General features: G+C 39.1%; 1 protein-coding gene across 1 annotated transcript in view; it reads left to right on the forward strand.

Annotated features, from left to right (window-relative positions):
• Positions 1-25,145, forward strand: part of LOC146463120 (uncharacterized) — a 69,072-nt gene that overhangs the window by 19,628 nt on the left and 24,299 nt on the right. The window contains exons 15-31 of the mRNA XM_085084656.1: positions 194-311; positions 1,449-1,627; positions 2,080-2,283; positions 2,873-2,974; positions 3,476-3,764; positions 4,490-4,687; positions 8,110-8,347; positions 9,676-9,838; positions 11,633-11,824; positions 12,824-13,011; positions 13,628-13,763; positions 15,501-15,599; positions 16,502-16,673; positions 17,916-18,180; positions 21,837-21,864; positions 22,669-22,946; positions 24,244-24,386. Of these exons, the coding sequence (XP_084940782.1) occupies positions 194-311; positions 1,449-1,627; positions 2,080-2,283; positions 2,873-2,974; positions 3,476-3,764; positions 4,490-4,687; positions 8,110-8,347; positions 9,676-9,838; positions 11,633-11,824; positions 12,824-13,011; positions 13,628-13,763; positions 15,501-15,599; positions 16,502-16,673; positions 17,916-18,180; positions 21,837-21,864; positions 22,669-22,946; positions 24,244-24,386 (2,992 nt within the window). The remainder of the gene's footprint in view (positions 1-193; positions 312-1,448; positions 1,628-2,079; positions 2,284-2,872; positions 2,975-3,475; positions 3,765-4,489; positions 4,688-8,109; positions 8,348-9,675; positions 9,839-11,632; positions 11,825-12,823; positions 13,012-13,627; positions 13,764-15,500; positions 15,600-16,501; positions 16,674-17,915; positions 18,181-21,836; positions 21,865-22,668; positions 22,947-24,243; positions 24,387-25,145) is intronic.

Below are 25,145 nucleotides of genomic sequence, written 5' to 3' on the forward strand. Positions count from 1 at the left end.
TCCATCCATCCATCCATCCATCCATCCATCCATCCATCCATCCATCCATCCATCCATCCATCCATCCATCCATCCATCCTTCCGTCCGTCCGTCCGTCCGTCCGTCCATCCATGCAAATAGTCTGAAAAGGAATATGATTTAGCATTGAAAATTCCACGGAAAAGTTTACTTCTACTTTTGATCCTCGAACAGGAAGAGGAAAATGTTGGCGGAAAGACGCGCCAGTGGTGCACCGTGATGACACAAAAGAAAGTTAAAGAAGTTGTTCCATGTAACAGTCTTCATCCTTTTGTCTGCACACGGAATGCTGGTACGTTAAACACAGTTATGCTAAACAAAACACAAATTGACGCTTTTTACTCCTGAAAAGGTAATTTTTCTTGTCCATTTTGGGCTGATTGATTACACTTTAACGCCGACCAAGAGTGCCATATGGCACAAGATGCAATTATGAGCTCAGTATTTGGTCAATTTGTGTGAAATTTGCACAACCAAAAGATCTTTGAAAGATCTATAAATTGAAGGCATAAAATCATGCCCCTCTCCTATATGAGACTTGATTTACCACCCCTCAAACTTTTGGATTTTTTTTTCTTTGTACGTTAAGGGTCCAGTTGATATTTTACAACAAGCAATGCACTGAGAGCTGTACATTAAGCTATAGTTTAGGGGGATACCCAGTATGTACAACGAATGAGAAAATTTTCAATGTTTTTCTTCTTTCGTTTTGGACTTTTTTCACTCTAATATGTGACCTCCTCCATCTCTGTTGGTGTGATTTATAGCACACCCCAGAAAATACCTTTTAAATGGTATATCACATGTGGTCTCCCAGTTCATAGTTAGCGATTTAGAAAAATTCGCCATTTCCCTCGGACGGGAAAGGGTTAAAAACTATTAGGCAGTATTTTTGAGATTTAGTTGCCATTTATCTCTCTTTTCCTTTCTTCTTCATTGGCATATTTGTTATTCTTGCTATATTTGTTGTCTTTGTTAACAATGTCTTTAGCAGCTGAAAAGAAATTCTTTGTTTCTTTTGACAATTTGTTATTTCCTTGTTGCATCTGTTATTTTTGTTAAACATTTCTGCAAGCAATGTCTTTTGCTTATGTTTTGCTTAAATTGTTATCGACATTTGCAAGCTAATTTTTACCACAGCTTTCAACCCTGGATATAAGTAGAGAGTATTTTCCTTTGATGTTGTTGATTATGCTGTCTAAGATAATTGTAACAGTTTCGAATCTGCGAGTGGACCATTCAAGTGAAAGCTAATTGTCATTTTTGCTTTTATAAATTGGAAATAGTTTGTAAATAGTTCCTGAAAAACCTCACGAGGATGTTACTATTAAAGTTATTATTATTATTATTATTACTGAGAATTTCTTTACTCTTTCCTGTTCTTTCCAAAGTGGTATAAATCAGCTCTTGTTGTCTATATTCTTTTCAGTCATTCGCTGTCCTAACGGTTGTTTTCACAACGGCGATTGCGTCGGTGCCACGTGTTTCTGCCATAGAGGGTGGACTGGACGCGACTGTTCACAGTATCATTGTAATGACGTGCACAACTGTTCTGGCAATGGTCAGTGCGTGGGACCAAACGTCTGCAAATGCAAGCCGGGATTTCTTGTAAGTCAAACTACTCTTTGTTAAACGTCCTATAGAAACAATAAAGTTTATCTGACTTAATTTCTACACCGTGTGTTTGCATTTAGCGTGATTCCTTTAGTTTAGAATCAATTGTAGATTAGCGGATAATATCTTAACTTACAGCATGTATTCGGCCAGCGTCGAATTATTTAAAACCTGTTTGCCCAGCCTAGTCTCCATTGATCCTTGGCGCGCAATGGAATGTGATGTTAGCCGTTTAGCTGTCCATGCAGGAAAAGGTGCTTCAAGCCTCCGAAAAATAGTTCAGTTCACCAGATAAGCGCATTTCGGTCGGTCTTATTCGAATTCAATAGTTTTGCCTATTTCCCTAATACAACATTTCACACCATCGAACGAAAAATTGTTCGAGATAATGGGAAACTACTGTATACTTTAGTTCTCTAATTAAAAATGTATCCTCTTTCTCACAGGGTCGAGGCTGTACATATTCCTACTGCACTAAGTTTCATCGTTGCTCGACTTGTTCCCAGGATGCAGCGTGCGGCTGGTGCGATAGTCTACAACAATGCATGCCGGGAACGTCAAGTGGGCCATACTCAGAGAAGTGTCCCGATTGGTTTTATTACACTTGTTACACAGTTGGGAGTGTCAATCATTGTTCCAACAAAATCCAGGTAAACTTGCTTTCTACAGTTTCTTTCAAAAATGATTTGAGAGTGTAACTTTGAATAAAAGGGGAATCGTTCGTTTCCTAATGCTTGCCTCATCGATTACATCGTGTTTTTAAAAAAATTTCACTGCCGAAGTTTGAGACTAAACCTCAGATGATTCTGGAGAAATAGACTTTATTTGAGAGTGATGTTTTATTCAAAGTGACACAGGCATATTCGGAAAAAAAGGAAATCCCAGTGTTCCTATCAGGAGTCGAATCTATATGTAAGACCTTCCGATTACTAGTTTGGATGCTCTACCACTGAGCTACTGTAGACTCGTGGGAGCTAAGTTCATCAAGCTAGGTTCATAGGATAAACATCCTGCATACTGCTAGCATTGAAATATCATGTGTAGCATATGCGCAATGAAATAAATGTGAATGAATGAGAATAACAATGTATTATTCAAAGTGACACAGGCATACTCGGAAAAAGGAAATCCGAGCGCTCCTAGTTTTAAGACTCTATTTGTGTCTCAAGTCGATTTCTTTTCTAGTGAAAAAGTCTTTTTGTAGTGACTAATATATTAGTCGAATGAATTTTATTACAGAGAGTCGACTGCACCAACAGACAGTGTAACATGACACAAGAGACGACTAACTCAGAGTCATGTCAGAAGTGCGAAGATCTTGAAAAATGTTACAATCATGTGGTAAGTTAATCAACATGTTTACGGAGCGGGGAGGGGAGTGGAGGGGAGGGAAGGAGGGAGTGGGAGAGGGTAAGCTCTTGAACCCTGAGAGATGAAAAATGACACTTGTTATTCATCCTCCAGTTTAAGTTTCACGTTGCATATTTTTATATTTCAAATTTTAAGGCTTTTCCTCTTATTCAAATTTTCAAAATTGTTAAATATTCTCTCTGCATTTGGAGTAATTATCTGTAACATCCTAACTAAGAGAGGCTGAACCAGTCGAAACATTGGACTTTCAAATGTATTTTCCCTGCCCTGATTTGGGTTAGTAAAGAAAGTTTAAACCAAATCAGAAACGTACAAGTCCTCGTTCCAACCAACATTGAAACATCATAATGTTCATTGAGGAGTAGCAATCCTCAAGTCGTTTCATGTCACAGATACGGCGTATGAACGTCGACCTAATAAGTTACCAGTTTCAAATGAATATATTGACTATTAAATTGGCTAACTTAACAGGAAGAAGGCAAATGCAGGGCGTGGAATGATACGCGATGTCCTTACGGTTTGGTACAAGTGGACTACACAGATCCAAACAGAATAGAAAACACTCTGCTACGAAGCAATGTAAAGGTTATCAACCCCAACAGTACAATCATCTACAGCTGTCCCGTCGTTCTTCCTGGTCGTGATGATACTACGTCAGTATTTGTGGCTCCGAGAGGGCTGGTTATTAAAGTTGGTGACGTGTTATCAAGTGCACAGGCGGGTGGATTGATGCACAAAGTTAACCTAACTACAAATACAGGCAAGATTTTTCTCTTTTAAGAAAAATAAAAAGTTCGGTCCCTTGTGCTTTGATAACAACTATAAAACGTCACTCCACACCCTAAACGGCAGAAGAGAAGTGGAACCGAGGGAAGATGGATGAGAATTTCTCAAAATGGCTTTACTCAGCGGATATAGTGCAATACGTTGGTTGTAGGTCACAGGTAACATCAACGGGTCTCCATACCACTGGAAAGTAAACAAGCCAAACAGGATTTCTTTTCCCTTGACACTCTCGGTGTCCAAAATTGATCTTTTGGGATATCATTTACAGCTTGCTTGCATATCATTGAGTAGCGCACGGTGACGTGTGCTTGAGACTTGTGAAATGCGAACTCCGTTTTATACCGGCCCTTCATTTCTTGTGCTGTGACTAATTATTTCATATCTATTCGGGAAAATTCCACTTATACCTGGAAGGGAGAAATTCTTGTCAAATATCAACCTATACAATACAATGTTTTTAAAGGTCGTACAATTCCCCAATCTTCCTTTCAGCAGCGGAGCAACATTAAAAACGGTGAAAGGGGCTGAATTGTCGATGCATGAATTTGAACTACAAAGCTTTCGAATCTAATAAGAGTTCGGTGTTTTCCAGGATTGTTGGTACTTTACTGGGTTTGAATATGAGTTTCATAGTTTACTTGTTACTCCATAGAATTGTATCACCATCGGATGCTTTTTTTCTGCTCTTTGGATTTATAGGTCCTTACACCATTATACTTGGAAGTCCAGCCCAGATCGAGGACGTCATCCAGTACGCGGACTTCACTAAACGGGTTAGTCCGGTTCGACTGGCAGATCAATCCACCGTGGATGAGGAGCCAGACGTGGAAGCATTGCATGGTCTAATGGATGGAAGCATTCAGCTGAACGACACTGATCTGCATGTTCTACCTTCCGGTGAGTTTCTCTCAATACACCCTGTGACACCTGAGACTCTATTTCGTACACCAAGCTCCTGGCTAGGGAATAGCGACTTCTTTTTCAAGTAAAGTCTTCTCGAAAGCTACGTCACTCTGTTTGCTCAAAAAGTTTCATTCTTAAGGACGGTGCCTACTTTTGTTACTGCGCACACGTTCTGCGCATCTCGAGATACTCGGGTTCCTATGGGTGGTGCCTACTAATACAGGGATATTTTTCCGCGGAGTAAAACTATGCGGGGAAAGCAGAACTTACCAAATGCTTTTGGTATCCAAAACAAAATTGGGGGTAACCATGCATTTTTCAGAGATAATAAGGCTTCAATTTGGAACAAAACGTCATACATTCCTTTATATTTTACAGCTTCTTAGTATTATTGTTTCTTAACTATCTCTAAAAAATGCGTGGTTACCCCCAATTTTCTTTTTGGATTCCAATAGCCCTTGCTAAGATCTCGCACTTTTTTCGCATAGTCATAAACCGCGCAAAAATACTTCGGTATTAGAAGGCACCGTCCTTAAATAAAGTATACTACATAGTTTCGTCTTCTTGACTGTTTATCTTTTTAGGCCGTTTTGCTTGTTTTAATACATATATCGACTTACTTTGTACCGTTCTTTTTGTAGTTGAGACTTTATAACGGGGTTTTCTTGAGAAGAATTGTGCGATTTTTAAATGATGTAGAATTTTTCGCGATGACTAGATGTGAAATTTGTGAACAAGAAATATGCGTTATTGACCAAGCGTGAGGTCAAGATGGCTGGATATTGGCCAAGTTCTTGTTTTGCGTTTTTATGGACCGAGACGAAGTCGAGGTTCATAAAAACGCAAAAAAAGAACGAGGCCAATATCCAGCCATCTTGACCGAACAAGCTTGGTCAATAAAGGACTTATTATATGGCTTTACCTTCAATTTAAAACTACGACAACAAAACAAAACAGGACATGAAACTGCTCTACTCGGAAAGAAATTCTTTATAGCCGGCAGGTGCAAGCCGGATTTATTTTTAGTGCATTTTTGGATTAGCATGTAATCGTGGAAAACAACGAATCCTAAATTATCTTAGGGCTCTAACTTCATAATGGCTTAAAGGGAGTATACAATTATTGAGAACGAAAAATTAAGATTTTCGCAAGAGCGGGAAGATTTGAATAGAATCCGGCAAACTCTCCATTTTTAGCCGATCGCGCGGCGGCGTAAATGATAAACATTTTTACACAGTTTTCGGCTTCCAATCATTAATTCTTGAATGAAACAATAGATTTTGAGATTATATGCAAACATAAGCCGAAAAAAAGAGCGGGTGAATCAGAAAAATGGCGAAACTTTGACACGATTTTGTTGTTTACAACAAGCAAGACGCGGCTAAATTAGAAACGTGAGCTTCTTCGGCGAACTTGAAAAAAATACTTTTCTGAACTGCTCTAAACACTCAACGCAACTTCCACTACGCTATGATTTAAATACAGCCATTGCAAACCTATAGAACTTATCAATTTGGCACTCGACTTGAGACAATAAGTTTTACAAAATCAACTCTATCTAAAATACTACACGCAGAGCAACTCACCGATTCAACTCACATTCATTGTAGCTGAAACAAAATTTTCACTACACCAGGACGATTCCATTCTCTTTCCTTTCCTTTAGGTAAATGTTGAGAGAGTTTACCGAACTTTTTAGTGAGCATTCATCCCCAAAACAACGAGAAAATCGAAGAAAAGATTGCATTGTTGTTGGGATTAAACTTTCGATGCCAAGCGGACGGGCAACGGGTAATCCCGAGCGGGCAAGATAGCTCCATCTTGCCCGCTCGGGTAGCCAATCACTGCGCAGGATTTGACTCATCTTGCCCGCTCGCGGAGCCAGCCGTATAATAAGGACCATTATTCTACATATTGATTCCCTTTTCAAAGCAGGTGCTTTTTATTTCTTCTCGTAAAATGAAAGAGCAGTTTGCTAAGTTGCGTTCCAATCTGCGTAACTACAGTATTGAGCGGCCACCAACGGGGAAATGGCAAGCGGCCGCTTAATACGGGTTAACGCTATAAAAAAGGGGTTCCTTCAGAAATTAGCAAAAGGCGTGATATCAACGTCAATTTATTTGACTACCAACACATATGAAGGCTTGAGAAAACTGTTGCAAATAACACATCTTATTATATGGCTGGCTCTGCAAGCGGGCAAGATGAGTCAAATCCTGCGCTGTGATTGGCTACCCGAGCGGGCAAGATGGAGCTATCTTGCCCGCTCGGGATTACCCGTTGCCCGTCCGCTTGGCATCGAAAGTTTAATCCCAACAACAATGTGGGTTTTCTTCGATTTTCCCGTTGTTTTGGGGGAAAACACTCACTAAAAAGCTCACTAAAGGAAAGGAAAGAGAATGGAATCGTCCTGGTGTAGTGAAAACTTTGTTTCAGCTACAATGAATGTGAGTTGAATCGGTGAGTTGCTCTGCGTGTAGTATTTTAGATAGAATTGATTTTGAAAAACTTATTGTCTCAAGTCGAGTGCCAAATTGATAAGTTCTCTAGGTTTGCAATGACTGTATTTAAATCATAGCGTAGTGGTAGTTGCAGTTAGTGTTTAAAGCAGTTCAGAAAAGTATTCTTTTTAAGTTCGCCGAAGAAGCTCACGTTTTTAATTTAGCCGCGTCTTGCTTGTTGTAAACTAGAAAATCTTGTCAAAGTTTCGCCCAGTTTTCTGATTTACCTGCTCTTTTTTTCGGCTTATGTTTGCATATAATCTCAAAATCTATTGTTTCATTCAAGAATTAATGATTGGAGGCCAAAAACTGTGAAAAAAATTTTTATTATTTACACCACCGCGCGATCGGCTGAAAATGGCGAGTTTGCCGGATTCTATTCAAATCTTCCCGTTCTTGCGAGGATCTAAATTTTTCGTTCTCAATAATTGTTTACTCCCTTTAAACCATTATAAAGTTAGAGCCCTAAGATAATTTAGGATTCGTTGTTTTCCACGATTACATGCTAATCCAAAAATGCACTGAAAATAAATCTTCCACCGGCCGGCTATGAAGAATTTCTTTCCGAGTAGAGCAGTTTCATGTCCTGTTTTGTTTTGTCGTTGTAGTTTTAACTTGATGGTAAAGCCATATAATAAATCCTTTATTGACCAAGCTTGTTCGGTCAAGATGGCTGGATATTGGCCTCGTTCTTTTTTTGCGTTTTTATGGACCTCGACTTCGTCTCGGTCCATAAAAACGCAAAAAAAGAACTTGGCCAATATCCAGCCATCTTGACCGAACAAGCTTGGTCAATAACGCATATTTACAAAACTGGACTATTGCTAGTAGTTTTCCATTGGTTTAAGTGTGACTGTTAACTGTCCAATGTGTTCCTAAAATAGCTAACGTAGTATCTTTAAACTTGCCTCTCAGAGACGACAGTATTCAAGTGCGTGGGACACATTTACAAGATCGACGATGAATTAGTCTCCACTCAGTTTCTGGTAATAAGCAAGAAGCAGGCTGTTAATGTTAAACGCGGTGACGTGATTGTGTCTGCACAAAGTCACGGGTTCATTGAAAAAGTGGCCAAAGTCAATCGGACTTCAGATATAGTGTTCTTGGAAACAGAGCTGGAGAGATGCACTGAGAACTCCACCTGGACACACAGGTTTGAGTCAATTTAGGGAGTTTAAGCAGATACGACGGCGACGGCAACGAGAACATCATAAAACAATAGGACTTAAAACTGAGCAAAACAAAGGCTCTGCACGTGCGCTAATTTCTTCGCCGTCCTCGGTAAAACAACAACGTGAAACGGCTAAATTTAAGGTTTTGTGGAGAACGTGAGAACATGACGGCAAAGATTTCATTCTCCGTCTCACCTTGAACACCGTTCTTACCAATTCTGTTCCAGGATAAATCGCTTCATTGTACACATTGAACGAATTGGAATATAAAATCATGAAGTAGTGCAAGTCACGTGAACATAATTTTTCAAGTGACGTTTTCGTTGGCGTTGCCGTCGTGGTTTGTTAAAGTCCCTGACAATTCTTGAGTCCAAATCATTTTCACTTTATTTGTTAAACTACGTCGCGTTTGTTTAGTGACCATGTTAATTGTACCTTTTCTTAGTATATGTCGGTGGGTCAAACAAATGCCTTTTGCTATCCCTCTTTCGTTTGCTGTTTTTTGTGTCATCCCACAATTTCATACTAGTCAGAATTCCCTGATCTTCCTCCAAGTAAGTTTAGGCATAGTATGTAGTAATGCGATATTCTGCTTCGTTTCGTCATTTTGTCCCAAACGAAAGGCATACATAAGTGTACGCTTCCTTGAGCAGAAGGAATATCACGCTTGAGATTTTAAGGTTGGGTGCACTTGAGAACAAAAAAAAAAAAACCCTACTTATTTGGATGAGCTGTGGAATTAAATAACATAAATGACCGTTCCTTGCAGTTCTTTCACAGTTTATGCGAATGCGAATTTCTAAAGTCTGGAAATATGATTTATATCAAGGTCGTTCATCCAAAAAAAAACTTGATGTAGGATAAGAACCAGTTCTACTCAAAGTACTGGTCAGACGCCTTCATTGAATTGCCACACTATTGCTTTATTCATAGATTCAAGAATAAGGAAGTAACAGCTTGAACATGTATAGGCCAATTCAACCGCTTTCGTCCGAATGGTCAAACTCCACAGATTAAAAATAGAATCATGGTACTTAGCCTAAACTCTTTGGGTCAGTTATTAAAAAACAGTTTGCCACGTTCTAAGCCATTTTCAATTTTGCCAACAGTCATACCTAAACATTGTCTGCTAATGACGGTAAAACGAAGGCTTGCATTTCATGCAGACTAGCAAACTATTTATCTACTTAAAATCAACCACTTATGAACCGATTTCGAAGCCAGCTGAATGTGTTCAGCCGCGGCCAAAGTTAAACTCTGTTTAAATTACTTGTTGGGAGTAAGGCATGTTTCTGTTCTTTCTTTAAAGGTTTAAGCCTCGTGTACCTGGGTCTCCGTCTGATGATGATGTGGTGTGCACTGGTGGTGATAACAGCTATGGCTTAATTATAACTGAACCAGAACAACAGCAACAACAAATATCGGCTAATGATTCAGTCATAGGAAGGAGAAGTAGTCCATTCATTGCAAAGGTTAGAAAACTGCTTTATCTCGACATAGCATTGGTGTCGTGTGCAGTAGTCTAGGGTCCTTAGCGCGTCTGAGTTTGCGGTCGGGAGGTGGCTCCAATTCTAATCGATCATGCTATCATACTGTGCTTTTAGAAGAGAAGAGATTGTTAAAACTAGATTGACTTCACATCACATGAGCGAATTGAAGTGGGGGATAGTAAACATAGCATTAACTCACGTGATTTCGAGTCTTTCTATACCCCTAACGTGGTACCATCCTGGAGGGGTGGGTGGATGGAACCCCTACATTAGGTTTTGCTGTTTTGCTACATTTTGAAAAGCCTTCATAATATATAACTATCCTGTGAAGTTCTCTCAACATGACGTCATCCAAGATGGCCACTTATATAGCAGCAATTTTGGATTTAGAGTGAAATTTGAATTTACAGAAAGCGTTCAGAAATTACCATGTTTGCGTGTAAGGTATGCACAGTCCTATAGGATCAAACACGGTTTTGCTGTCTGACGTTGCCATTTCAGTTGTTGTTGTTGTTTTTTTTATCCACGAAAATGTGGAAAATTCACAGTTTTCTTCTTAACGGCCAAGTCTTGTGTTACGTTTTGTTCCATATCTCGGACATCCACTTATCAAATACTTCTCACCAAGTGTTCCCAAAATGTGTGACAGCAAGAGATTCAAGATTTGAATGCCTCATCTTCTTCTTGTTGATTTAACGGACTAGCGAAGAACGCTTGAAAAGGGCAGCTAATGAGAACGACATTCTTTAGAAAACATTGGACAAAACCATAATGAATGCCAAGCGTAACAAACCAAATCATTTAAATACCATTTATAAATTAATATCATATGACCCCTCTCTTTCAGTCTGGATACGAGACTGGCCCGCCTAGAGTAGCATTTGCTAGTTCTGGGCCAGTCCACAATAAGCTGCATGTTACCTGATAACCGAAAAATTAAGGACATACTTTCATCTATAATTGCAAGCTACTGGAGAGCAACGAGCGCTTTTTCAGTCCTTGTCGAGAAGTGAATTCAAAACAGGCAATCAACAGTAACGTTTAACGTCCAGTTGCCGTCGGTCATTCACGCCGAACGTTTCTGGTTAAAGTTTCCTTTAAGAAAAAAAGCAAGGTCGGAGTTAAAGTGGAAGGTAGTATATTGCATTCCTACAAAGAAAAAAATTATTTTGGCTTTTCTAGCTGTTGTCGTGAGAAATAGGACTCAGTTATAGCTTTCGTAGCGTTTGCGGCAACGCAAACAGCGGTTGATGGGGGCTAGCGTGGTTGAATAATGTTGACCGATTGGTTTGTTCTTCCAATCCATCCATCCATCCGTCCGTCCGTCCGTCCGTCCGTCCGTCTGTCAGTCAGTCAGTCAGTCAGTCGTTCAGTCAATCAATCAATCAATCAATCAATCAATCAATCAATCAATCAATCAATCAATCAATCAATCAATCAATTCTCACTATTAATTATCATTCCTATTGTTTAATATGTAAAAATTGTAGTATGTTTCTATTATTGCACTTTTATTATTCTTTAATTTTTTTGCTGTTTAGTTAGTTGCACGTTATACGCCAGTTAGTTGCACGTGGCAGTGACCAACTCGAAAGCCTAAGCTCCTTTGGTCACTGCGCACATTTTACTTTTCACATTTATGTAATTTAATGCTATCTTTATATTACTTTTCTTATATATTGTAATTTCCTTTTGTTGTAAGCCATTGAAATAGTGCACAATAATAAAAACCTTAAAAACCTTAAACCTTAATTCTTTTCATTGATTCGCTTTCAGGTTGTTGAATTACACGTATCTGGAGACTTTGTGTTGGTTGAAGTTCTCCACGTCCAAGCCATCGTAAATGGTACTTCAGTTACTGTTGTAAGATTAGACGAATTGAAAAAGGAACATAGACGACACAAGAGGGAAGTGGATACTAAGACCATTCGGTTTAGAGAGTCTTATCCAATGGAACGCAAGTTTTCGGTTAGTGTTCAGTGAACACCTTCTCTTTTTATGAGTGAGTTGTGTATGCAAGCCACAACTGAAAAAGGATATTTGGCTTCTTAAAATATAAGAACACAGACAACACGATAGAAAAGCACTTATCATCAGATTCTAGGGAATGGTCACTCTTTAGGATTTCATCCACAGAGTCAATAGTTAGGACTACCTTATACAGCATAATAAAGCGCACCATAGGAAAGTACTGCTCAGACGCTTTCATTTGGTCACACTTTAGGATTTCAATCACAGACTAAAACGGATTCACCTTGTACAGCATAATAAACAACATTACAGGAAAGTACTGCTCAGTAGCTTTCATTTGAATGGTCACACTATAGGATCTCATAACAAGACTCAAAAATTAGAATCAGCAACATATATAATACTCCACACCACGAAAAAATTATTACTTAATACTTCATTTGAATGGCCACACTTATAGGAATATCACTTATGGACTTAAAAAGGTGAGCCAGTCTGACAAGTAACTGTACAGGTCGAAGGCGTACAATCCAATAGCTAATGACTCTCTATGAATTGAAATATGTTTATTTAGCATTTCTCAGTGACCGACTTTTAGGCAAAATCCCAATCAATCTGATTGGCTGCGCGAAGGCGTTCTAGTTGTTTACAAGAAGGAGTAGTTGCTACCACTTTGAAAGACCAAAACATTGCTTCTTCAGCCCATTTTAAAATATGTTTTAAAATATATGAAGTTTAAATTGATTTTTCTGCTCGGCTCGAAGCTCTTTTTTTCGCAAATGAAACTTCAATTCATCATCATCATCATCATCATCATCATCATCATCATCATTTTATTAAAAAGTTCTTTTTCATATGGTACAGGCGAAGACTACCCGCATATAGCGAAAGCTAATCGAGGGAGGTGAAGAAAAAAATACGTTGCACTATGTCATACATTACTTTAATTATCCCTACACGATGCATATAACAGTCCATATTTTCTTTTCCATGTAGCTTTTTGGTAACGGTTACGTCAATGTGCAACAGGAATTCAAAGTCTACACAGACTTCATTGTGTCTATGGGAGTCTTCACTGATCGAGATCAGAACGGTGATTTTATCGTCACAGATGTGCTGTTTGGTGCAGAGATGGTGGGTGAAGTGATCTACAATGTGGGTATTCAGACGGGAGTTGAAATTAGGTAAGCAAGGAAAATGGCTGGGTACCACAACAAAGTACGACCCTCCCCACGCGGGATCCAGACGGACTATTTGTCTTGAAAGTACAACCTATTTTGCTTTAATGTAAAGAAAGACCCAAGTAGTTTGTAAGAAAACATGCGGCCAGTTATTTAAACAGAGTCTAACTTAGGCTGCGGCTTAAGACAATCAGTGAGCCTCCAAATCTTTTGATAAGTGGTTTATTTTAGGGAGATAAATAGTTTTCTAGTCTGGGATGCAAGCCGTCTTGTTACAGCAAACAGGAGACAATGTTTAGATATGACTGTGGGCAAAATTGAAATTGGATTAGAACGTGGTTTTGTTAAACACCGTCTAAACTGTCTTAGTAACTGATCCATGGTCTCCAATTTGCTGTAGAACTTTCATTTAGTTAGGGCGTAATTAGGATATTGTTTTGTGAGTCACAAAGCAACATTTGTGTTATGTTTCCGTTAAGGGTGTCATAAAATGTTTAAATGTTCAAACTTTGCTTGTTATTTCAAAACACGCCCACTGCTTTTTCTTATATGCTCCTCAAAGGCTTCGAAGATCGAACTGTTATAATCTTATTTCAAACTCTTTCCTTTTTTGTTTTAGTATTGATTATTTCAAACGAACGTTCAAAGTCGTCAAGCCGGTTCAGCTGGCAGATTTCTGCATACCAATCACAGGAGTGTGTATTCCGTCAGCACTTTTCTTTGAGGCCGACTTTGACGTGGTAGTCAAGGCTACGGTAAGTTCCATCAGTTTTAGATGTAGTGCAAAGAGCGAGCGTAATTATAAGACAAGCAGTAACGGGACATAAAGAGCACATAAATAAGGTTGAAGAGGTATTGGCATCCTCGGAGATCCAGGGACAGATAGTCGAGACTGAACGAAGATTTCACTGGAACAAACTTTCTCCTGTGAAATCTTCGTGCTGTCCCGACTTCCTGGTAGGTCTCCGACGGTGTCTATATGGTATGTAAGAATGTATTGGACTACAGTAAGCCATTTTGTATGTAGCATGTGTAGGTAAAGCATGAGGTATAGGTTCAACGAGGCAAATTTCTGCGCATGAGTTGTATTTGAGTATTTGGTGAACCGCCACGGATTCAAACGGTAAACAAAGACACCCAGAGCTGACCAATCTCTTGTTTGGTTTGATTTGCGAAGGGAATTTTCACATACTTCGCTTTAAAAAATGTTTTAACTCGTTTAAGTAAATCGTAAAATGAGTGCATAAACTCATAGACTCACAAAAAACGTCTAAGCTTTGAGCTCTCAGAGTTACTGAAAGCCGATCCATTTGACCGCGGCCAAGGGTATAGGCATGTCATAGCCGGTTTGTATTGGTGAGAAGAGGAGGAAGTTTACGCTTGAATACTGTTTGAATAGGCAGAAAATAGACGAGTTAAGCCCACTAAGAGCCGGTATTAACGGTTTCAACATTTGACCAACTTTCGTTCAACAAAAGTTCAACGGATGTTGGGCAAATGTTGGACAAATGTTGAACGGAGTGATCAAACGGCTTCAACGCCATTCGCAACATTTTCGAGAGCAAAGGAAATGTTGTTTGGATGTTGAATGAAAAAAACAATTTAAATTTGATTCAACACGCTTTCAACAAGCTTTCAACATTTTTTACACTTTCAACAATGTTGAACGACCTGTTCAAACGCCCCCGACATTTGTTTCAACAAAGTGTTGAATGCATTTTGAAGTTAATGTTGAAATCGTTTAAACCGGCCTTAAGGTGTATGTGTTTCATTGATGGAGCGCGGCAGGGTAATAATGTCATTTTCTTTTGTAATAAGAGAACGAGAAGCAACAGTTTTACCGAGAAACGAGCAGTTGACCAATATATTTTCTTCCTTTATCAAAATTGTGAGCTCTTTCGCTACCACTTCCCACCTTTAGTTTCACGCTATTCTACATTAACAGAAAGCTACATGCTTGAGAGGTGTGAACGGGTTGATAAATTCAAAATGTTTTAGTTAGACAACATTTAATAGAGCTATGCTAAAAACATTTGTTTGGTGTGAATCTGGGATTAAATTGTTTTTAGATGATGGGTTCATTTTGACCAGAGAATTTCGTCATTAACATTTTTGTGTAAAAGCGCCATCTTGGGTCTGGGCGTCTTGAATTTCTCGATTTGTCCAAACTTTATACCTTAGAAAACTGTCATACTGGATTGAAACCTTCTAAACAATACGAAGGAAAACTTTGTATTCCATTAAGAAAAACGATCAAGAAAAACAAAGTCGAAAGCAGAACTTTCAAACCTATGGTTGCCATGAAAATATCAAGTCATGTAAACAATGACGTGTCAACCCAAACTGTTGGCAGATAAATTTTTATATTAGAAGATGGCTTCCAATGTTGGAAGTCAGTACAAGCAAATTCTGGTCTTCGTACTTGGCTGAAAAGGGTTTATTGAAGCTCTCCTTTTTTACTCATATAATTTGTGTGTTTTCTTTCTGACTAGGGAAAAGGTTATTTCCCGATTGATTTTAAATCATCCGCTCGGTTGGGACTGGGCGGATTCTGCACAAGACGTGGAGGATGCCGGACTATCAAGCCACATGTAAGTTACAAACACCTTCAGGTTTGAATTATAGCGCGATCTTTACCAAGGGCAAGAGGTGATCAAAGTAAGAGAGCATATCCCCCATACCAGTGCTATTCTATAGAAATGCTTCTGTGTAAATGTTTGGAACCAAGAACTCATAATAAGTCGGCAGAACATGATCATCATCCGGGTCAGTATAGTCATGAGAAGGACTGTCGTTGATTACATTTACTGACGTTTTGACAAACAGAGCGGAAATCATATTTAGAGGGAAGAGAACTGTGTATCCTCAGTAGATGCTATGTCACTGATTATTGACATGAGGTCAGATTTACAAAGCCCTAAGTATCGTTTCTTGGCGAAAGTCTGTTTTTGGACTAACAACTGACTTTACTTACGAGGGTTCGTGAATCTTGTCCCTGACTGGCCAAGAAAGTGACGATATTTTGGTCCTATGTTATTCAACCCTTGCACGATCTCACTGGCTGTGAGGATTGTGAACAGTCAGTGGAGTTTAATCGTAGCACAAGTCAATTTCTGGTCAAGCTCAAATAGTTATATTTTAACCACATTTTGCAGTTTTGCCTGATAGCGTCTCTCTGTGGATGAATACTATCACATCACGTGATCACATCACCTGATCAATTTAGACCAATCAAACTCGGGGAAAAATTAGTGGTGAACTATCTAATCTGTGATAGTTGCACAGAGGCGCTCGACTCGTGGAGTAATACGGCAAGATTTATATTAAAACAATTTGATCATTCACTCTGGATTTCTATTTCTTTGATCATTCTGCGAACTTACTGACTATCTTTCGATAGTAATGTCAAGCTCATAATATAACCTCAAGCATAAAGATTTCAGTTACTAGCTCTCCACGTAGTAACCTCATCTATTTTCATTCCTCTTCAAAGCTCAAATTTAACCGTAGGCTCACTAATGACAGACCTAGAGCTGAGGGTGAATATGGTGCAGAGTTTTTGCTCGTTCCCAAGATAACTTTAAGGGTACCGTCCGTGCCGAGATTCCTTAGGAGACTTGTGAGCAGGTTCAACAAGCTTTGGAAAAAGGTCTTCAAAAAATTCCGTAAGTAATATTCACTGACAATATTTCGTTGCTCCGTTGGGTAGTAGCTTTTGTTAATTAATGCGTTCCTTGTTCCTTGTCTTTTGTTTTGTGCTACTTAGTTAGTTGCACGTTATACGCCAGTTAGCTGCACGTGGCAGTGACCAACTCGAAAGCCTAAGCTCCTTTGGTCACTGCGCACATTTTATCTTTGATATTTATGTATACTAATTTAATATTGTTGTTATGTTACTTTTGTGATGTATCATAATTTCCTTTTGTAACGTATTAAAATAGTGCATAACTTAAAAAATCTGAAAATCTAAATCTTTGAGACCAATAAACAAACAAACAAATTGATTATTTCGTCGATATTAGAGGATCTTTTAACACCATCTAGGACGCACTTTTTATTCGCCTTCTAAGGCTGGGGGCCTCCTCCATAACTCCGAGATTATTTAAGTTATGAAAATAGCACTTGGAAGATAAATTGAACGTTGATTGCGTCATGATTGCCAAATGGCGGACATCTTAGCTCCGTCACCTTAGATTTCTGGATTTCCCCAAAACTTCCGAAAAGCGCCAAAATTAAACGAAAAGTATTCAAAACCAATAAAGTAACACTAATTTGGCCTAAAAACATGAAAGTTACAGTCAGAAAATTACTTTTCTTCATTTTGAGAAGTCATTTTCCATTTTTTTACAAAAACTGCATGTCAAATCTGGTCTGCACAGCTTCAATGCAAATAAGTGTTAACTTTTTGAATTATGTGCTTAATAAAGTTTTATTCTTAATTATTGCTATTATTATTATTATTATTATAATTATTATTACCATGGTAACATCAAAGTCGGCGACCCATTTTCAATTTTTGATTTGAGTAGAGAAATTATCAAAAGGTCACGTGATTAAACTTCTCCAAATTTCTGTCACGCGTGCGCGATTTCTACAGTTCACTTTTCTAATTTGCATAATTTTACCGTTACTTTGCGCGCGTGATCTAAGGAAAAAAGTACGACTGCACGCCGCGTGCGGTCGTACTTCCCCCCCCTTTTTTTTTTCCTTTTCAAAGCACGGGAAATTTAATAGCGAAAAACAAGCAACAATCATGTCTGATTTTGAGTACACTTGAATGTTAATTTTACTTTTCAATTAAATTTTAGAATTAAGACATTATTTCCAACAATTTAACGTCAATTTGTTGTCAGAGTGGACGTTCCCTTTAAAGACCTCTCACTTGTCTTTAATTCATTTTGCTTTAGTTGGTTACAGCCCTGGTGATACCTCCAGTACGCGCGACTTTTCGATCATTCGACTTAGCCTTGACGTTCCAGTTGGTTTGAAGACCGCTGTAAAGCCTTGCAACAGTGATTGTATTAAAAAATCGTCCAGTCGCCCGTTTGAGTTTTCTCTCAATATCGGCTTCTCGGAAGTCAATGGACGTTTAGCGATTGGATTTGGTGATAAGGGGTTCGAGTTAGCAGCACTGAACGCCAAACTTTATTCTGGTGGCTACGCGCCGAAACCGTATGTTCAAGCTTTTTGTATTTCATGACATTATTTCATTTTATAGCATAGTTAATTGAGGGACTGGTTATGAAACCTTGCCTTAACAACAATGGTGCTGCAATTAATGTTGGAAGAGCCGCGACCGTGCACAATCCTTTGTTTTAAGGACGGTGCCTACTTTTGTTACTGCGCATACGTTCTGCGCATCTCGAGATACTCGGGTTTCCTATAGGTGGTGCCTACTAATACAGAGATTTTTTTTTTCGCTGTTTAAAATTATGCAGATAAAGCAGAACTTAGCAAGTGCTCTTGGAATCCAAAAGAAAATTGGTGGTAACCATGCATTTTTCAGAGATAGCAAAGCTTTAATTTGGAAAAAAAAATGCCATACATTTTTTGTATCTGACAGCTTTTTAGAATAATCGTTGCTTAATTATGTCTAAAAAATGTGTGGTTACCCCCAATTTTCTTTCTGGATTCCAATAGCCCTTGCTAAGATCTGCTTTTCCCACATAGTAATAAACCGCATTAGTAGGCACCGTCCTTACTTGAATGATATCTTAGCAGGAACGTTTCTATTGGTAAGTATTTCCAACATATTTCAAAATCTATTGTGGCTTGTGCACAGTCAAGGCCAAAAATGCTTACAAAACAGACAACAAAGAATTTTGTCAGGCTTCTTAACCATTGCCTTCATTAACTATGTTTGTAGTGAGTAATAATTTTATTCCTATGTCAAAGTAATTAAACTTAAGCTGGCGGAAAGAATTCCTCTATTAATTTGGTACATCTAATTACAATAAAGTTTAAGATATTTTAGATTTATGTACTCTGTTATTCGATATTTACAGGTATAGCACGGTCAAAACTGAGCAGCTAAAAGATGCCTTGATATCTGATTTTGTTAGAACGTTGCGTCATTATCGGCTTAAGTGTTATATTACTGTGGTGTATTGCGAAATTTTGAAGTACATTTCTTCAGGGTACGCTTGAGTCACCAACTTGCTACGACCGAACGGTGTCTAAATTGGCATTTCACACCCACAAAGATGTGAAAGGAAGAAGGGGCTTGCCCTTTTATAGCGGAACTTCTTGTTTAACGTTATAGATCTGAATCACGTTGAAGCTTGGCCTGTTTATTGTTGTGGCTGCCGGAAACAAATTATCTGCGTCTACAGCTTCCCAAATATCACCATGTCTTATAACGATGTTAAGAGAATTTTTCTTTTAATTTGGCCTTTCCCGAATAATCCACTTTCCAAGCTTTCCCTCTGTAAACAAACAGTTGCAACAGTCACATAAACCTGGAATAGCCAATAAAATCAGTCATACACATAGACAGACAAACGATATTGTGAACAGCATACTTCAAGTGTCCTTCGCACTTGCCCGTATAAATCCGCTTGGTAAAATTATGTATATTACTAGTATTTATTATTCCGCTACAGAAAGATTTGTTATTTTGGCTTTTCTGTTTTGGTAACAGTTTTGAAATACACCCGGCATTATCTGTCCATCGGTATATGGCGCGTACGAATGACGTAAACAACACAGAAAGCCAGTTAAATGTCTTTAATTTGATTGGATAAAATGAAAAGAAAAATGACAAGTGATTGGCATGCTAAAAACTTGTTTTCGAGCTTGCATCATTTCAAAAACTATTCTTCCATTGAAAGCCACGTTTTACAATAATTTTGTAATTCCAAAATATTCAAGAAAGTCTCAAAATCAGGGAAATGTCGTCAACTTATAGTGACAAATCCAGTTCCGATAAATCAGAACAACAAAAGTTCTTTATAGTTCATCATCACTATCTACAAGGGGCAAGATTCTCTTGAATTTCTTCTGTGGAACTGTGGCATGGACGGCAGCGGAGCCAGCATCGGCAGTGGTAAAGGTAAACTGGCAGTTATTAAAGACAGCTCCAGTGAACAAATGTTTGCCTTCACTTTCATCTCGCTGTGGATCAGCTCTTGGCGTCAGTATTTGGCTTTCAGCGACAGATTTCTCACGTGCATCACATACCTCGATGAAGCTGCTGAGTTTCAAGGACATGTCCTTCTGCTGCTCTGTGGACGTACTGGAATAGCTGTCTAAAGACTTAAGGTTTCTTTGTCCAGCAAGTCCAATGATGTTTAAAGGCTCCACATTTTCCTTTCTGAGCGTTGAAATCATCGTCCTACGGACCGAATGGTTGGTGTGCCTGCCTGTCAACCCGGCGGCCTCGCTCATGGATTTCATAAATGAACCGAGCGAATTTTTTCCCAGAGGCTGTTTCTTGAACCAGATATCGGATGATGGCTTAACAATGGACGCCAGATAAAATGGGGAATCTGCAGCAGCCATTTCAGGCGGTCGTCTTGCCAGATATTCTTTAAAGATGCTCACAGGACAACGTGATCCGCCAGTTGCGTACATTTTGGGGTTGAACGTGCGGTCAGGGACAAATTCGTGTTCTCCAGTACGAGTCTTGCTTCCACGCTCAGTTATCCACTCGACATAATCTCTTCCTTGGGGGCCGTCTTCGCATTTTATTTGGAAGTCTCCAAACCTTACTCGGTGATGTTCGTCACGAGCTCTCCAACCAAAGAACAGGGTGTTGTTAAACCAGACTGTACGTAAAAGGCTTTGCGGTGTGTGGTATCCTAATTGTTTCTCGTCCCACAGCTTCTGAATCTGATTTTCGCTCAGTCCGAGAGCTTTGTTTGGCTTTTTCCCTTTGCCGGTACGGCGAAGCTGTTTTCGCTTTGAAGATAGAGCTTCTCTGACCTTCGTGAACTGTCTGTCTGTGAGTATACTGTATTGTTTTTCTTTTTCCCTTAAGAAGCGGTCGAAACTTCGTAACATAGACGTCAACGTATCAGGTTCATATTCGTCCCCATTCGTCTTACGTACGTTTAAAAAAAAGTGAGCCAAAACTTTGTCCAGTTCTTGTTCTGGTATGTTTTCAATAGTTCTTGTTTCGTTGACATTTTTTGCCCATCTGTAAAACACATTAAGGTCACTTTGCGTCTTTTTAGTTGTGTTTTTGTTTCTGTTCTCAGCAATAAAATTGTCAATGTCTTCGTCGCTCAGTTGTCCGCTTACTGTTTGTTCTGTTTGCTCGGTAATTGTAGCAACACCACCTGTTTCAGTAGTTTCTGTTTGTTCAGTTAAATAGTCTGTTTCTGTTAAGAGTTCGTCTTCTAAAAATTCAAGTCCAAAGGACCCAAACAAGTCAAAGTTGGGTTCGTCCAGTCCGGCCATTGTTGCTCCTTTTCCTGCCTTTTCCGTCCGTATTCGCTCTGTTGTAAACCGGTCAAACCGGTACACTACAGTGTATTACGGTCTCATATTTTGCGCGTTCTCTTGACCTTATTTGGTGAAATGACATAATAGTGGAATAATAAATCTCTTATTCGATGGTTTTACATATAATACGCGCGGACATTTTGCTCATTGCTCGTATTTTTCCTCGCCCCTTCGGGGCTCGGAAAAATACTACGCAACTCGCAAAATATCCGCGCGTATTATATGTAAAACCATCGAATAAGATATATGTACACGACCCCACCAGCAACGCTGATTTCAGTTATCGTGTAAAGTGTGTGTGTCTGTCTGCCTGTTTGCGATGGGTTCATTTTAATTATGTTGTGATCGATAAATATTCTGACGTGATTTTGTTCGATTTTCAGTTTCTGCTTTTCCTGTGGAAATAAACAGGTAGAGTATTTTCAGTAACTAAAGTAACTATTCCACTCTTTTGCAAATCAACCGACTGACTGACTGACTGACTAACTGACTAACTAACTAGCTAACTAACTAACTAACTAACTAACTAACTAACTAACTAACTAACTAACTAACTAACTAACTAACTAACTAACTAACTAGCTAGCTAAATGATTGACTGACTAACTAACTAACTAACTAACTAACTAACTAACTAACTAACTAACTAACTAACTAACTAACTAACAAACTAACTAACTAACTAACTAACTAACTAACTAACGAACTAACTAACTGACTGACTGCATGACTGACGACTGACTAACTGATTGATCGACTGACATACTAACTGAGTGACTGACAAGTTGGATGACTGACTGATTAATCAAATACCTTACTGGTTTGCTTAGCTCCTCTTTAGTGTACTCACAAACTCACTGAAAAATTAAAGAAATAGGTAATTTGACTGACTGATTGCCTGATGGACTAAGTGATTTCTGCCTTATGCATAACCCACTAACTGACTGACTGTCGAATTAAGTGACTGACTGACTGATGGACTGTCCTGCCTGACTTATTAACTGGCTGAATTACCAACTAACTGACTGACTTTCGGACTAAGCGACTGATTGGCTAATTGACTATGTCGGCTGGCTAACTGACCAACTAATTATCTGGTTAAATTAATAACTGTCCACTGAATTTCTACTTGACCACAACTACCTTGAAAGAAAAGTTGTCTTTTGAGAATTCGCAAAGAACGTTTTGTTGAAGTCTGTCTGTGATTCATTTTAGGATAACTGTGGCTGCGCAACTACACCACCTTCAACGACAACTACTGGGAAAACAACGGGGATTACCATAGCAACCGCTACAACAAAACTAAGCACTTCGGCTACAGGAAAATCGACATCAAAAACAGAAAGTACTGCACCATATACCGGAAGTACTACTCCTTATACCGGAACTACGACTGCGCCAACTACTCCTGCCCCTACCACCCCTCCCCCTTGTGAATGTGAGGATGACAAGAAAGGTTTTGTAGGCCCCGATGGGAATTGCAATTGTCCACCGTAAGTTCATTTTTCTTGATAGACGTTTTTTTTTCAATCCATGACACAGGCATACTCCGAAAAAGAAAACCCGAGTTGTCATAGCAGCTACAATGCAGGTCAAAAGTAGTTGGGACACCTGTCCAATAATCATGTATTCCAAGTAAAGTTGGCTTTTTGGGGTCACAATTGGAGCGTACCACCCCCCTCCCCCCCAAACAATGTTGGAAGATGCAGATAAACAGTATTTTTGTTGAAATCTGTGTTGTAGTGTCAAATCTCAACATTGCTTGGGGGGGAGGGGGTGGGGGGAGATTATTTCAGTAGTATCTCGCTAAGTGTCCCAACACTTTTGACCTGCATTGTAGAAGTCGAACTTATGGCCTTCCGATTACAAGTGCGGATACTCTACAGAAGAGTCGCGGGAGCTAAGGCCATTAAACTAGGTTTATGTGACAAAACTCCTGCATAGCTCGAACGAGTTTACTGTACTTCAGTGGTATAACATGCGAACTAGTAATCGGTAGGTCATAGGTTTGCCTACTGTTGAAAGAACTATAGGATTTTCTTTTTCCGAGTATGCCTGTGTCACTCACTGAGGAGCCTACATCTATACATTTATCTTTCATATTATTGTCTTGTCTATTATCTATAAATTACCGTTATGTATTAAGGTGGGTAAATAAAGTTTGCGCCTGCTTTGTATTCTCATGGCTGAAGTTTTTATTGAAAAAAATCAGACTCAGCTGACGTGAGTCTTTACAATCGAAATCATGAATAAAAATACGGTGAGTACAAGATCTACAAGATATATAAATAAGATATATAAAAATGTGATTACACACGTTTAAAAAGACATCATCTTCTTGCACGTTTTTAATCTTTTCCGGTAAAACCCGAACTGGAGGGTCGCGCAAGCGCAGTTAATCCAAAGCCTGCCTCTGGTTCAAAAATGCGATGATTTCAAACAAACTTCCTCGTTTAATTTTTGAGAAATTTAACCGAAAATTGTTCAAATCAGGAGCCTGATTATGGCTCCTGTTCGTGATGTATTAGATGCTTTCTGTAAACCCATTGTCTTTTGCCTTTCTGTTCAAAATCGAAACGCTGAGCCCCTTTCTTGCGGCTGCAGAATTAGGCTGTACATTTTTCGTAACGATCGTCCGGTTTTCCATGCTTCTCATCTCTTCTGTTGGGATAGATTTGAATGTGACGTTTCTCCCACCCCCGTCCCCCTTCGAAGAAAAAGTCAACTCCATCCTACGATCTTTTTGTGGCGTTGCCACATGTAAATGCATTTCTTCTTATATTATTCAAGGGAATGCGAAAAAGGCAAGAAGCCCGTGTTTGTGAACAATCGCTACAGATGCCCCGAACACCCTCCTTGCGGGGAACACCCGAACTGTGTTGTGGGAAGGAAAGGAGCTGACTGTTCCCAGCCTGATGTACAGCCTTGTTCGTGTGAGTATGAAGATCAAAGTAATAGGGATTCATCTTACAGTTGCCCTCACCCAGTTGATTAAATTAACCTTTTCAGCCTGCGAAGTGGAGCCCGCACAAAATCTTCAATAATTGTTTTAATTAGTTTAAAAAACTTTACGTTTTTCATTGCAACTGTTTCGCCCCATGTAACGGAATCCGGAATCCGGAATCCACAGAAATTTTCACGTTGGAATCCGGAATCCAGGACATTTTTTATGTTGGAATCCGGAATCCAGTGAGCTGGAATCCGGAATCCACTAAAGTTTTGGAATCCGGAATCTACTTGTGTCGGAACCCACTTGTGTCGAATTGTTTTGGTAGATTCTTCTATTTTTCTACCCAGTCACCTTTTAGCGGTCCACCTCTGACTCTTCTACACTTGCGACACTCGAAACACGTGTTCGAACTTGTCCACGCAGGACACACCCCTCCCCGGGGGGAGGATATTTTGCTCATGACGTCAGCTTCAAAGCATATGCGACAAAAAAAAATGCTCGAAGATTCGCTCATTGACGCTTTCGAGTGCTTGCATCGGAAGTTTTTTTGAAGTGTATCGAGTCGAATCACGGTGGTTTTTAACTTCACTTCGGTTATGGGAAAGCACAAATCAAAGGAAGACAGGTAAGTTTACAGAAGTTTAGCTTTAAGATATTTCGAGATATTGTTTATATGATTGATTGAGGCTGTAATAAGAAATACGTGTCGGGAAAGTGAAGACAAAAAGAATCCGGAAAGAAA

The sequence above is a fragment of the Pavona decussata genome, unplaced genomic scaffold (genome assembly GCF_977016875.1).
Source record: "Pavona decussata unplaced genomic scaffold, jaPavDecu1.1 SCAFFOLD_180, whole genome shotgun sequence".
NCBI lineage: Eukaryota > Metazoa > Cnidaria > Anthozoa > Scleractinia > Agariciidae > Pavona > Pavona decussata.